The sequence below is a fragment of the Monodelphis domestica genome, chromosome 8, assembly GCF_027887165.1.
Source record: "Monodelphis domestica isolate mMonDom1 chromosome 8, mMonDom1.pri, whole genome shotgun sequence".
Classification (NCBI taxonomy): Eukaryota; Metazoa; Chordata; class Mammalia; order Didelphimorphia; family Didelphidae; genus Monodelphis; species Monodelphis domestica.
The window spans coordinates 160,054,524-160,069,094 of NC_077234.1; the positions used below are offsets into that span (position 1 = coordinate 160,054,524).

General features: G+C 34.1%; 1 protein-coding gene across 1 annotated transcript in view; it reads right to left on the reverse strand.

Annotated features, from left to right (window-relative positions):
* ABCC4 (ATP binding cassette subfamily C member 4) overlaps positions 1–14,571 on the reverse strand; it is a 291,071-nt gene that overhangs the window by 149,773 nt on the left and 126,727 nt on the right. The window contains exons 16-19 of the mRNA XM_007501391.3: positions 11,288–11,428; positions 10,920–10,957; positions 10,417–10,514; positions 8,566–8,712 (exon numbers count right to left, since the gene is read on the reverse strand). Coding sequence (XP_007501453.1) covers positions 8,566–8,712; positions 10,417–10,514; positions 10,920–10,957; positions 11,288–11,428 — 424 coding nt within the window. The remainder of the gene's footprint in view (positions 1–8,565; positions 8,713–10,416; positions 10,515–10,919; positions 10,958–11,287; positions 11,429–14,571) is intronic.

Below are 14,571 nucleotides of genomic sequence, written 5' to 3' on the forward strand. Positions count from 1 at the left end.
GCAAAATTGGCCCCTGGTAGAACTACTAGATGCCCCAAGCAGAAATAAACATAAAAAGCTTTCTTAACTCTATGTAGTTGAAGAGGTTTTATTCCTTGATAAGATAAGCCCTATCGCTGAGATGGGATAGAAAGGGAAGTTTTCAGTTCTGATAGAAATTCTATGACAATTCCATAAAATTACTTCTAAGAGAAGAGGCACCATTGTCTGAAAAAATGTAGCCTTAAGACCCACATGTTTTTATTGCTGAGGTCTTCACTTGAGGAGTCAACACTTCCCAAATGTAAAAATCAAATGAATAAAGCTTCTCCAAAAAAGTTTTTTTTTTTAAAGATTATTAACAACTCATTGTACCACCAGGAACACTGAAGTTAACTCATTTGGGCTCTCTCTCTCTAAGATAGAAGGTATTTGGAAAAAAAAAGACTAATAATGACATGAACACACGATTATAAAATAGTTCATCTCATTATATTGCCTAACAGAAAAGAAAATTAATTAAGTTGCTAGTTTTTTTTTTTCATTATACCATCTTTCTAAAACAGACAAAAGTGACAGCTAGGTGGCAAAACAGGATGACCTAGGTTCAAATTTGACCTCAGACACATCCTAGCTAGTCTTCCTGGGAAGTCACTTAGCCTTGTTTGCCTAGTCCTTGCCCAGCTGTCTTAGAGTTGTCACTAAGACAAAAAGTAAGGATTTAAAAAATAATAATAAAATATAAAAAAGAAAATATTGGGTAGTACTAAATTCTATGTATGCAATGAAATTTTGTGAAAAAGCCAAGTCACAGGTGATAAAAGCATGGCATTCCCTGGTGTGTTTGGGGGAGATGGAATCATGGGTAATACTGATGATTAAGTTAAAGTTAAATACGTAGTGGGGTTGGAAGCTGATCTCCCAAAAAGATGGTTGAGCTCTGAGAGCTCAGAAAAGGAGCCAGTGACCTAAATTCCTACCACACCTCAAGATTGGGACTTCATTTTTAGGAGAGGATGATGTGAAGGTCTGCTGCTAAATAATTATCAGAAAGCCTCTAATATGAAAGCCAAACGTTTGACTTTGGCATTTTGAAGTTCATATTTGGGTGTAGTACTACCTCTATACAGAAGATAATCCCTAAAAGCTTTCCCATCTAAGTTTTGCCCAACTTTTCTAATAAATTCTTCATGGAGCCCATTCACCATGCTTAATTGCTGAAATAGAAAAAAAATTAATTCAAAGAGAAGCCCCTATTCTCCAGTTGCATTAGATAGCCAAATTTATATATCTATATCTATATCCATATATATCTTTCATATGTGGAATTGTATCATTTTGGATTCATTCAGGGCTTTTAAAATTAGTTCATGTAAAAAACAACTTAGACCCAAAGATGCCTTGGAATGTGCCCAAAGCATAGATATTTCTTGGTAGAAATCAGTTTTCTGATTCTAGGAGCAGTGCTTTTTCTTTGACATCTTCATACAAGTTGCTTCTGTCGTAGTTCTTATTGACTTACAAAGTCAAAAATTCCAATTAGTGCCATAAGATCCTAGACTGAAAGGTGGATGAGGCCATCAAGGTCCTCAGATCCAGACCTGTTATTAAATAGAGGACCAGGAAAGTTAATAAATTAAGTAAATTCCCCATTGAATAGCAAGTGATTAAATGCAAAGTTCAAACCCTGATCTTTATGACTCTAAAGATCCCACTAAGTTGCACATATTATTTTCTAACAAGTTAGTTGTTTTTCTTTCTCTCTTCCCTTCCTTCCTTCCTTCCTTTCTATCCTTCCTTCCTTCTTTTTTTTAACTACTTCATTTCAGAAAACAAAATGGGTAAGAGATGGGGTAGGAGGGAGAGGATGGATATATTCTAGTTTCCCTAATCACAAGATACCTTGCCTCTAATGTTAGCAGCACAGACAAAAAGAAGTGCCCTAATGAGTTAATGCAAGTATGCCACAGGAAGCAAACACACCAAAAGCTATGGCCACCACACAATTACACTAATTAAACAATTGTCATTATAGCAACTCAAGACCATAGGCTTAAAGGACAGAGGATAAAACATCAACTTTGGCCAACAAAGATTGCTCTCATCAGAAGCTGGCCATTGGGGGAAGTCATCAGTCAGCTTATGAGCGCCATATTGGGGCAAGAGCTGCCCTGGGAATTTGGTCAATTTCATGTCAAGGAAATCTGTCCAGGACCCGCCTGAGCCTGAGAACTGCCCTCTTTCATCATTTTAAGGAACCCTAACAGGGGCTGGTCATACCCAATCCTCTTAGGAAAGGCTGTGAGAAACCGAGAATTCCCCTCTGCAAGACCTGTCATGTAACTTTGTATGTTTTCTTCTCGTTTGGCCCAGCGGCACAATGTATCCTGCCTTTGTGTGTCTGAGACAATAAGGTCCGCCGGGTAGTATCCCCAGGAGTCTGTGTTTGTCTGTGGGTAGCAAGGATTTGGTCTTAGATGTTAAGGGTGATGAGTCCCATCGAGAGCCAACACCAGGCTACGCCCAGCCAAATCAACAAAGATTTATTAAACGCCTACTATGCCCAAGACACTATCAACGAAATCAAGCTCAGGCAGATAAACCAGAGTAGCATCCACCAAGAATATCTTGCTTCTTATTCTGAGGAGGCCGTTAAGCACTGGATTATAGAAGCAAGCTCTTAAATGATTGCATGGCTCTGAGGCGCCCCCTGTCCTTGTAAGCAAAGGAGGACATCTGGGAAAGATAATAATCCCCAAGAACACCCTAAAACTTTAAATCTGTGGCTGAACCTAGCCCTCTGCAGTGATAGGCAAGAACCAAAAATCCATAAGAATTAAATGCTCTAGAGTGATGCTTCTGGAAAATATTACATCTCATATAAAGGTATATATTTTCACTGGAAAACTCACATTTGGAGAGTGTTACAAACACATTTACATAGATAAATATCACAAAATATTCAATATAAAGACCAGTCTTATTGCCATAACTCTTGATGAATATTGTAAAAGATACAGAAGAGAAAGCATACCTTACCTCCACCCTCCAGGAATCTATAGCAAAATATAAAAATCTACATATGTGCCAATTTTTTTTCTAAACTGTGCAATGAAAAATAATCATGTTTGTGAAAGTTGTGGTTTTTTTAAGTGAAAAATTACAATAGACTACAGATTTTTGTTGTAGGATTATGAATAGTGGTTTTATTGATATAATCACACTCTGATTTTAAAATAACTAAAATCCTAAGAAACAAATATTTTTACTATAAACATGCACCAAGAATTATATTGCAGTTAAACCTAAAAACTTCCTGTATATGAATAATTGAATTAATGCCAAAATATTTAGAAATCTACTTCTTTATATTTTTTCATTTTTGTATTCCTTCCAAATTAGATGTAAAATACTTAAGTGAAAGCAATACCATATATATTATTTATACCTCCATACTTTTTTGAGTCTCTAACACCAACCTTCTAACCAACTTTTCAAACCATAAAAATAACTAAGTAATGAATTACAATATTCAGTAAAACGATGATATCAAAAGAAATACAAGTAATATCAAAATTACCAAGTCTAGGGATTTCTGATACAAAAAGAAAAAAGTAAAAGTTTCATGTAACTGAGATATCTAGTGTTCTGTAAAATACCTAAAAACTGACTAAATTTAGAAGCACAAAGTAGTGCTAAACACATTTCATCAAGTAGTGATCAATTAAGTTATATACATCACTATAAATTGTTAGTTCAACTTTGAAATAATTCTTTTCTATTTTTTTCTACACTTAAAGTGTGCTTTATAAGCAAGGAATTTATGCCTATTTTTCAACTACCTAGAGGCAATAAAAATGTAAAGAAAAAATCCAAATTACCAGTTCATTAATTTTGGAATTATTACTAACTATAAGTTATTACTAACTATGGACTGACTTCCCTAAACATACATTTCTGCCTTCCATTTGGCAGTTATAGATGTGGGTGGTGAGCGTATTTATCAACTACAAATACAGTACCTTTCTTCATTATCAACTTCTGGCGCCATATCAATGAATGATTATTAAACAGAAAAAAAAATTTAGCACATGCAAATAGATTAAAAAGTATATTTCAGAAAGGGTATAATATTTACTAGCTATGGACTGCTCCTTGAATAATTAGCTTTATAAAGGTGACTGATAAAATAATAATAGTATCCAAACATTCAACTCTATAACTATTTAAACTGAATAACAAAAGCTTTTATGACATTAACAGCAGTAAATGACCAACTCCCATAAAATATCATTTCATATCACACCCTGATAAGGGTTTAAGTACATATGATCATTGTTATGTGAAAAAACATTAAGGATTTTTATGTATGTCAACCCAACAGGTTTTAATTACCACACCTACTTCAACTATTAGCTGTTCCATTCAAACCTACAAACATAATATTTATGTGGTTGTTCAGAATCATGATGATTGATGCAATCTTTTGTGTGAGTCTTTACAGTCACTTGCATCTGTTATTCTTAACAAGGAAAAATGAAAAGGGAATGTGTGTTTTTATTTTGCAACAAAGCCTTTTCCTATGATGACTAATTTCTTCCTTTGAACACAAAAAGGTTCTTAAACAAACTTATGGATGTATGAATAAGTTTGTGAAAATGCGCACTCCATAAAAACAAAGCCACTGGTACTTAAGCCAGTATTAGAAACAATCAAGTTAAGATAAGTACATTAAAAAGCTGCCAAAATTTGTTAAGCCCCTTATGCTTGATTTATTCATACCTTATTTTCTCAAAAGGAAGAAAAGGCATACATGCTCTTCCTCATGGATCTATCCTCTTGCTCTGATGGTAAAGGAAATATACACGGGATTCGGCACGGATGGGCATCTTAACACTTTTCCAATATTACTACTGAATATTTATGTTGATGACGAATGAGGACACAAATGAAATATTCTACCATAAAGACTTGCCTTGTAAACTGAATAAATGTTGCCATGTCAAAACAACACCTACCATAAATCAAAGATTTTTAAGACCAGTATTTCTTGTTTGAACATGCTACCTGTTCAGCAGACTCACTAGTGTGAACAGGAATAGATTAATGTACGCTAAGGAGAACTGTCTTACCATCCAAATGATAGAGATATAATTTAACAGCCCTATTATCGTTAAATTAATTATGACAGTCCTGAAATATTATGTGTTAAAAATACACACATTTAATACTAACCCCAGTGGTCACTGAGACAGGATAAAAAATGCTTAGGATCATTAAAATTGTCTAACATGTAATGGAAATAACGTGAGACTTGCACTCAGGAAATCTGAGTAGAAAACCCAGCACTGTCACTTAGCAATCTTATGATCTCATATAAATGATCAAATCTCTCAAGGCCTTAGTTTCCTCACAGAGGAAAATGAGGAGTTTGGATTAGATGGTCTCTATGGTACTGTTCACCTCTAAATCTAAATGCTTATGATCCTCCATCAACATCTTTTTTTTTTTAATAGCATGATTTTTCCTCTAAAAGGGCCCACTCATCTTATATATCCATTGTTTTTATTTTCTCATCATTTAGGAATTAATTGTAGAGTATGATGATTATTTCCTCCCTTCAATTTTAAGTCTTTTAAGAAGCCATAGCATATAAATTTCAATCTAAAATTTTTAGGAAATCTCCAGAGATAAAATTTCCTTACCAGAAAAACTGGAATAGAAACCTTGGGGATTGATTTTCTCTTGAGATCATTGGGATTTCCTCTTCTTAATTAACTAAGTGGTATCTCTATGTCTCTTAAAAGTCTAGAACTTGTCATTCTGATTCAACACCCTAATCCACAAACATACAAGGCATCACGAAAATTTCTTTGGTTGAGGATGAGACTTCTAAATTTCCTTGTCACCACAGAGAAATTGCTTTTAAAAGTAGCTTGAAACATACATGCTTAGACAAATCAAGTGGGGATACATAGTTTAAAAATCCTATCAAGAAATTGCAATTATATATTCTCTTCATTTAAATAAAGAAATTCCTCGAATAGCACAATACGTTACCTAAGAGGTTTTTTCCCCCCAATTTTTTAATTGGGAAAATACAACAATGAGAAAATTCTCTTTCAACACTGACAAATGCACTAAATCTACAATAAGAAAATTTAACTTTAAAGTCAATTTGAAAATACTCAAAAAGAATTTGGGCATTAAAGTGCTGTTAAAATATATCTGGGAGAAAAAAATAGATCATGCTGCCCTCTTGTGCCAGATGGAAAAAACAAAAAGGATTCTACTATGCAAGTTAAAAAAAAAAAAGACGACATCGGAAACACAAAATGCTCTTAATTTCTGACATGCATTTTATCTACTTAAAGGATTCTAAAAGAACAAAATATAAAAATAATGAATGAGAAAGGTGATAGAGAAGAGACTTAAAACACCTGTATTCTAGTCCCAGCTATGTGATCTTGGACAAAACTTTGGCCATTTGGGGCCTTAGTTTATTCAATTGTAAAATCGAAGGGTTAGAGCCACTCAGTTTCCTGCTTAGGGAAAAAAGAGACTATTTGTAAGTATGCAACACTGAGCAATGAAAGCAATATGCTGCAGTTAAAGGATTTGTATTTACAAGACCAGGCTCCAAATTCTGACTGCTACATAATATCTCTCTTTTCAGCCTCAATAAAAACAAGGTGTCATCATTTCTATTAATCATCCCAGGCTAGAAGTTGGTTTGGGTATGAAGCGACCAGTCTACTATAAGAATGGCAGGGGCACATATAGGGAGAAGAATGTTTCTGCTATTTCCTTACATGAATTTTGTTTGTGACATTTCTTAAGACAAAAGAAGCATTGCGGTAATGGATACTAATAAGAAACTTATGAAAGAAATTAAGAAGAAAAAAACTTTTGCAACTCTGAATTCACTAGTTGATTGAGCTTAATTTCACACCAATAATCTTTTTATTATTTTGTTATGTTATGAAAAATCACAAAGCAAACAAAGGAGTTGGGGGGAATTTAATTGTCCAGAAACTAAGAGAAAAGATGCCAATAAGTATAAAAGTGGATGCAGATTTTGTGAACATTTGAGCTAGTAATAAATAAGCAAAATTATGTAAAAAAAGGAAAACCAAAACCAATCTAGCCTATATTAATTATTAAAGTCAAACCACTGGAAGAAGGCATTCCCTTTCTCAAATGACATTTCTTCAAATTGTTTAATGAAAAATAATACTATGTCCCATCATTCATGCTAAAGTCCCCTGATTTCATTAAAATAAAGATTCACATTGAGTTTTCTCTACTTCAGGGATAGAGGAAGAGGGGAAAAATCAGTACTCGGGGTAAAAGCTGAACCAATCCCATCAAACATTCCCTTTATACATTCTCCCCCTCTAAATATTCTATTCACTCTCCTATTCCACAGTATCCTTAATCTTCAAGGTTAGGCTAGCTGTACAAGTCAAATTAGGTACACTCCCTCTTTTTATCTGGGTATTGGTCCTGTAGTTGGACTGAAATTCTTCTATAGGACAGCTAAGGAAGAAATAATAGGTTTCAAAAAATTAAGAACTGTTCACAAATCAGGGCCTATGAAGAAAGGTCTCTAATTTTGGAAAATGGAATACCTAACCAAGTTTAGATGAATCACGGAGTGCGTGATCAAAGGGAGAAAAGCAATTCATTAATTCTCTGAACTTTATGACCACAATTTTTAAATTTATCTCTGAGAAGTACATCTCTGAAATTACAATTTCAAACAAAAGGTAAAATAAAATTTCCCCAATTATTTTCTAATGCTGTTAAGATAAATGCTAAGAGCCTCCATCTTTTGGTTGAAAAAGGATCATCCTCAAGCTGAAATTATTAAATATATGCCAACTTAAGGAAATACCTTGCTGCAAAGATACTGATATATTGTGGTTTATTTTTTTACAAATGAAAATGAAAAATCTCATGCTACCAGGCAAAGAGGGTCCAAGTTAGTTTCTTCATCCCAATAAGACAGGATGCTCTTTTGTTATTTGCCTGCCTTCTATACTGTTCTATTTAGAAGCTGGGATGACGCTAGTAAATGTAATAGAAATTATCAAAGATGCATGGCACAGAAAACTGAGCATGAATGAGGAAGGAGAAAAACCTGGAATTCAAAGGCTCCCTCAAATACTTTCTAGCTGGTGAACTCACTGAAAATGCTGCATTTCCTCATCAGTAAAATGGGTATAATAACAGTACCTATCACACATTAGGCTGTTCTGAGGATCCAATGATTTAACATATGTAAAATACATTAAAGCACTGTCTAAATGCTAGCTTATTATATGGCACCCAATGTTAGATGTTTCATTTGCCTGCCCAATGTAAAACTAACATTCATGAACAATAAAAGTTGAAATGAAAGATAATCCTTCCTGTGGAAGGATCAAGAATTAATGAATGAAGCTTTCTGTCAAGAACATCAAAAATGAAATGTCACTATTTTCTCCCAACAAACTTTCCCCTACTGAGAGGTCTTTTTTTTTTTAATTGAATCATATATTTGTTGTCATTTATAACAACTGGTTAACGCGATGTTTGACTTACCAATTGGATTTCTATCAAAGAACAAAACTGGTGCTCTCAAAATGGACTCAAACATTCTGTTGTGCAAATTTTGTGAAGCGTTCACGAGAACATAGAATACCAAGATAGATCTCATTATTCCAAAGAGAACTGTGACTGCTGTTAAACCTAAAATTGAAGACATAAACACACTTAATAGGATATTTGCGTATTTTTCCAAATATTTCAAAAAATATCTGGTTTAGATCAGGAAAATATCATTATTTAATTTGTTCTGTGATATTGTAAAGCCTAGAAACAGTTTCCGATGAAACCAAATCTCACTTAAACGAGAACTGGAATATTAATCACTTTGTTGTACTAAAGCATTTATACACAGCAGCCTCATGTAGAATTGTGTTGAAATCAGAATTTCTTTCTTTCTTTTATAATATTCATCATGTACTTACTCATAAAATAACACCTGTTTTTCTAAAGGAAATACTTCAGTACCTCCCCTCCTTCTGAAGGTCAAGTATGATAACAATAAGGAAGAAGGAGACAAAATGATTTCTTTTTCTCATTCACAGTGCAAGTAGAATATCTTATAATCTTATTGCAAAGAAAAACCTATTGCCAAATGTTAAATTATCATTTAATTTGCAATTTTAGTTAAATACTGACCAAACAATTCAGTTTCTAAGAGTTTTATACAAATGATTTAGAAAAATGTGCAACAATTATATTGCATTTCATTTATTCATAAAATTTAAACAATTATATATGTGTTTTATATGACTATCATATATTAATACATTAAAATGTCCCTCCTTTCTTTTACGTTATGAATTTCCATGGTTGAGCAGAAGAGCAAAAAAACTCAAGCTGCACATAAATACTACAAAATGTAATCTTTATTATGTGGCACATTTTTGCTGCATAATCAACTCGAATCTTTGGACTGCCTTCAACAGACATCTTTTTTTTTTTCACATTCTACAGAAAGGTACTCAGAAAATATAGAAAGGATGTTAATTTCTTGGCAAGGGATCCAAAAAATGCAAAGTTAAAATAAGGAGTACTTTTAAATATATCTAAATAAATTTTTGCCAAAAACTAGTCTTTTTTGGGGGTGGGGGGAGAGGACCTGAAAAATTAGGAGTGAGACTTCCTGGTAAAATCTTTGTTCTATACATACATGCTAAGACACATGCTCTTACAAATAACAGAGTGTATGTTAATAGAATGAGCCAAATTAAAAATGAATCAAACAGTTGGGACGGTGATAACATTGTGATCTGTTGGTAAGAAAGAGAAGGAAGCCTGTATTCCTAGACACAGGATTTTTCCCCAGCTTAGCTTCCCTCTTAAGTAATTATTGAAGCCCAAGAAATGAGCAGTACGGAGCTATAATCTTTGCATACCTGTGAGGAAATAATGCTTTTTATTTTGGTTACTTTGCTTCTAGAGGATTGCATCCAAGTTAAATAAAAGCCAGGGTTTACTTTAACAGAATTGGAACAATCTGAACGACAGGGTGGGGATCCGTTTCTAATCCCACTTGCCCATCCATATAATGATATAAGATTTAGCTAAAGCAACCTATTAGGAGAGACAATAGCCACAAATTTACAGTGGCTGACTTTCTGAATGCTCAATCCTGGTTTACCTTCCAAAATCCAGTACAGAGCAAATTAAGAGTCTTCATTCAACCTCTTTCTTCTAGTAGGTTTTTAAAATAATTATTCCAATTAATTCAGTCAGTAAATGAGACTCAGGCTGCTAATCTGTTAAGACATTGCTGAATTACTCCTGAAAAACCTATTTACTCCAACTGGCTCATTGTGTGCACCTCCGACTTTCATGTAATAGAGCAAATGATTAAAATTTTACCTGCATAATTTCCTAAATACCAGTTAAGATCTAGCTTCCTGGTTTCATTTCCTTTGATTTCGTCTACAGTGACATTCAACAAGCTCTGTTCGTTTGCCCTGTAGGAATGAAAGAGGAAAAAAAATATAAACTGCTCTTATAAACTGTATATATGTAGATATTTGTGGAAAATAGGGAAAGAAGGAAATTAACCCCAAACTGAGACTTAAATATTGAATGCTGATTCATTCTCCTTTAATTACTTATATTCAGATGTACTGCCATTTTATAATTTCAATTTAAATCGTGATTTTCCAATTCTAAAAATACTTAGATTCATAGTGCCATGGATCACACATGGATAGAGTCTATTATGGGTCACACTCCACCAGCAACAACTTTAATTTTTCCACAGGTAAACTAAGTAAGGATTAGATGAGAAGGTTGAACAAACCCCACCTCAGCCCCTAACTCCTCTGAACAGTAAGGATATTTATGGATTTTACAGTATTTCAGTAACTCACCAGTAAGAAAGCCACCAATCCTGGAGGACATAGGAAACCTTGAATACACAAAATCAAACACTAAAGTTAGTTCTACTCTAAAAATCTGATCCTTAAAGTATATCTTCCTTGGAGTTCTTAAGAGCCTCCTTCCCCACCAGAGCAGTGTTGAACTGACACTTTTACCAAAGAAGAATGGGAAAAATATTTGTATTTTTTTAATCTTAAGAGATTTTAAATCTTTGAATTTCTTTAAATCTTGAAAATGCAAGTATTGTATTTGATATAAAACATAAAACAGGCACAGACCTAGCTATATTCTTCTACCCCCCCCCAAATCCTTAAGTAAATACAGAATCGTCCATCAGATATATAACTCGTTTACTGACCTGTGCCAAAATGTTTAGAAGTATAAGCAAAACAATGATGAAACAGTTCGCTCCAGCTGAAAAATACTTCTGGTAGGACTTTAAACCTATAAATCCTTCAGAACGGCTCTCTTCATCTATAGCAATATGTATGTCCTCCATCTAGGAAGGGGGGAGGGAGTGGAAGGGGAGGAATTTTTAAAAAATAACAAATATATAAGTATGATAAAAGTTTAACCAGAAAAATAAACAGAAGGTAATAAAATCAGTGAGGGACCTGGTATGCCGCATAAAATGAAGCAAACAGGCAAAGATAAAGGCAGCATCATGCACTGAGAATGGCACTGAATATATGGAGTTGTTAGAGAAGCTGACTTCAAATTCCACACTGATTTCTGCTATTGTTCTGATGAGAAGGAAAAAGGAAATAATGGAGATCCACTGGCAATTCAATGACCTTTGATTTATGATGGAGGGAAACACCTCCTACTACTTCTATCTATTCCAAATTGGAATGGGCTACCATGAGGGCAGAGTGGGGAGGGGGCAAAGCACCATTATGGTAGAGACTCCTTCACTGAAGATCTTTAAAGAAAAGCTGGTGGACAACTGATTCATGCTATAGAGGGAGTTCTCAGTAAATCACAATTAGAAACAGATGTCTGCTGATTTTTCTGTGATTTTAAAAAAATAAACTGAAGGTTTTGGTCAAGTCCCTAAGCCTTCATGAAATGGGACAGTGGGGTAGTATGTTGTCTAAGATACAAATTCTATGAGCACTACTATTTTGAGAGTTTTAGTGAAATATGAATTTCTAACCAAGATAACTGTAATAAAATCAGTCATAAGAGTAACTTGCATTTATCTAGCATTTTATAGTTTACCAGATAGTTAGTCAACCATCTAGACATCTATATAACACCCGTTCGTTAATTCATTCATTCATTCACTCATTCATTCATTCACTCATTCATTCACTCACTCACTCATTCATTCATTCATTCATTCACTCATTCATTCATTCATTCATTCATTCATTCATTCATTCATTCATCATATAAGCAAGGAAGCAAGCAAGCATTTGATGAGCCCCTCTATCATGCCTAGCTCTGTACTAGATAATATGGGGGGGGGGAAATCCCCAAGTATTTCCTTAGAAAGCTTAGAGAAACTTACATCTGTAGAGAAAAGATACCTACAACACCAAGAAACTAGCAACATGAAGCAAGTTACAGATAATTTAGCACTCTACATTCTGAGGCTCACAGAAGGAAAGAATTGGCATAGAATGAGATTAGGTGGGGAAAGTTCATGAAAAAGAAAAAAATCTGGAGACAGGTCTTAAAAGAAATAATGGTCATAGAGGTGTACAGGAGATAGAATAGCATTCTAGATTTGGGGAACAACATGGAGAAATATTTGGAGGCTGAAAAAAGCAAAATAAGTAGTGGACAGGAAGAAGAGCAATATGGGCCACTTTAAGGAATTATGAAGTGCAATATAATCATGAGAAGAGGGCTAATTTATAATAAGGTGGAAAGCTTGCTAGAGAAATTATATATGTATTCTGAAAGGTAGCAGAAAACATTATACAATCAATTAATTGTGGAAAATTTTGTTTTTAAAAACTTTTTTGATTGAAATTACTAACTAGAACAATAATATTTCTCACACTATCTTATGTCATGTTGTTCACACATTATCTGCAGCATGGGTCTTTCAAAATGAAATATTTATTTCATTATGGGGACTGTCTAAGCCAGAGAGACATCTCTGATCAAGACAGTTGTTAAGTTCTTTGCTACTAAAAAATATGGCATCTGTAAATATTCAGGTGAGGACTGACTTCCTGGCAGCATAGTCTTAGCAGTGGAATCTCTGAGTTTAAGGGTATATAACATTGACAGTTAAATCCCATTTATTATACAGGATGGCTATCTGAAAAGGAGTTTAGGTGGGAAATGCAAGTGATATAAAAACAAGTATCAATAAAATTTTCTTTTAAATGAGACAGTAGTTAAACTGATATTTTATATCACTGTGAAAGATTGTTATCTGTCTTCCGAATAATCTGGAGAAAGGAAAAGAATGACACAAACAAGGAAAGGGGAGGATAGCCATATAATTTTTGAATGAACATTTCAAAATGAGCCACAAATTGATTGACTATTATATGTAGGACATAGAGGACACAATACCAAGGAATTTGCTAAGACAACACACAGCACAACAAAATTTTATAGTAAATGTACAGATAACTAGTTCAAAATTGCTGACAGCAGAGATAGGTATTTGGTCATAATCAGTGATAGAAAGCTTCTGGGGGAAAGTGTGGTTTCAATAATTTGTTGAAAGAAACACTATAAATTTTCAGTGAGTAATTCAAGTACATAATTATTCAAAAGAATAATTTTGCAAGCAAATGCTCCCAAGTCCAATGCAAATAATATATGTGTTTCCTTCTATTTTGGATTAACACATTCTGACTATTAACTAACTATGGCAAGTTAGTTCAATTGCCTCACTGTAAAAGATCTAATGACCTCATTATTTCATTTAGTTTCTTGAGAAGAACACGGAAAATCTCGAAAAAATACTATAGCAATGTGATCTGCCATTGTGATTGGTATATATTTTTCTTTGTAGGGAGGGGGAGAGTAAGAAAGGTGGGGGGAGAGGGAGAGGTAGGGGGAAATGGGGGGAGAGAAGGGGATGGAGGGAGAAAGGAAGAGAGGGAGGAAGAAAGATATGGAGGATGGATAGATAGATAAATGGAGGATGAATGGATAGAGAACTAGACAGATAGTAGATATATAGATGGCTGATGAATAGATAGATGAAGGATGGATAGAGAATGGACAGGTAATTAAACAGAGGAGGGAGAGAGATAAGATAGATCACAGATGGATAGAGGATTAACGGATAGATACACATACATATAAAAACACTGTTTTGGCAACTGGATGAAATAGCACAGGCTCCACTGGGCCAACAAGGGGACAGAACCTCTAAATGTATAGACAACAGGAAAACCATAGAAAATGAGGTACTGTGAAATGATCCCTACTGGTGTACTCTGGACAATAAATGAAACAAGTCTTTATTAACAACTCTGAATCAAGTTATCTTCTGTAGGAGGCAGGCCTCAACTAGGCTGACTTTTTCCCCACCATTTAACAAAGTTTCCTCTAATTAAACATGCAAACCAATTTCTCATTGTTCTTGACTATAAAGTTCTCAGAATTTATTTTTTTAAATATAACTTTTGGAAAATTTTCTGTTGAATGAAGAAGAGAGCAATAACT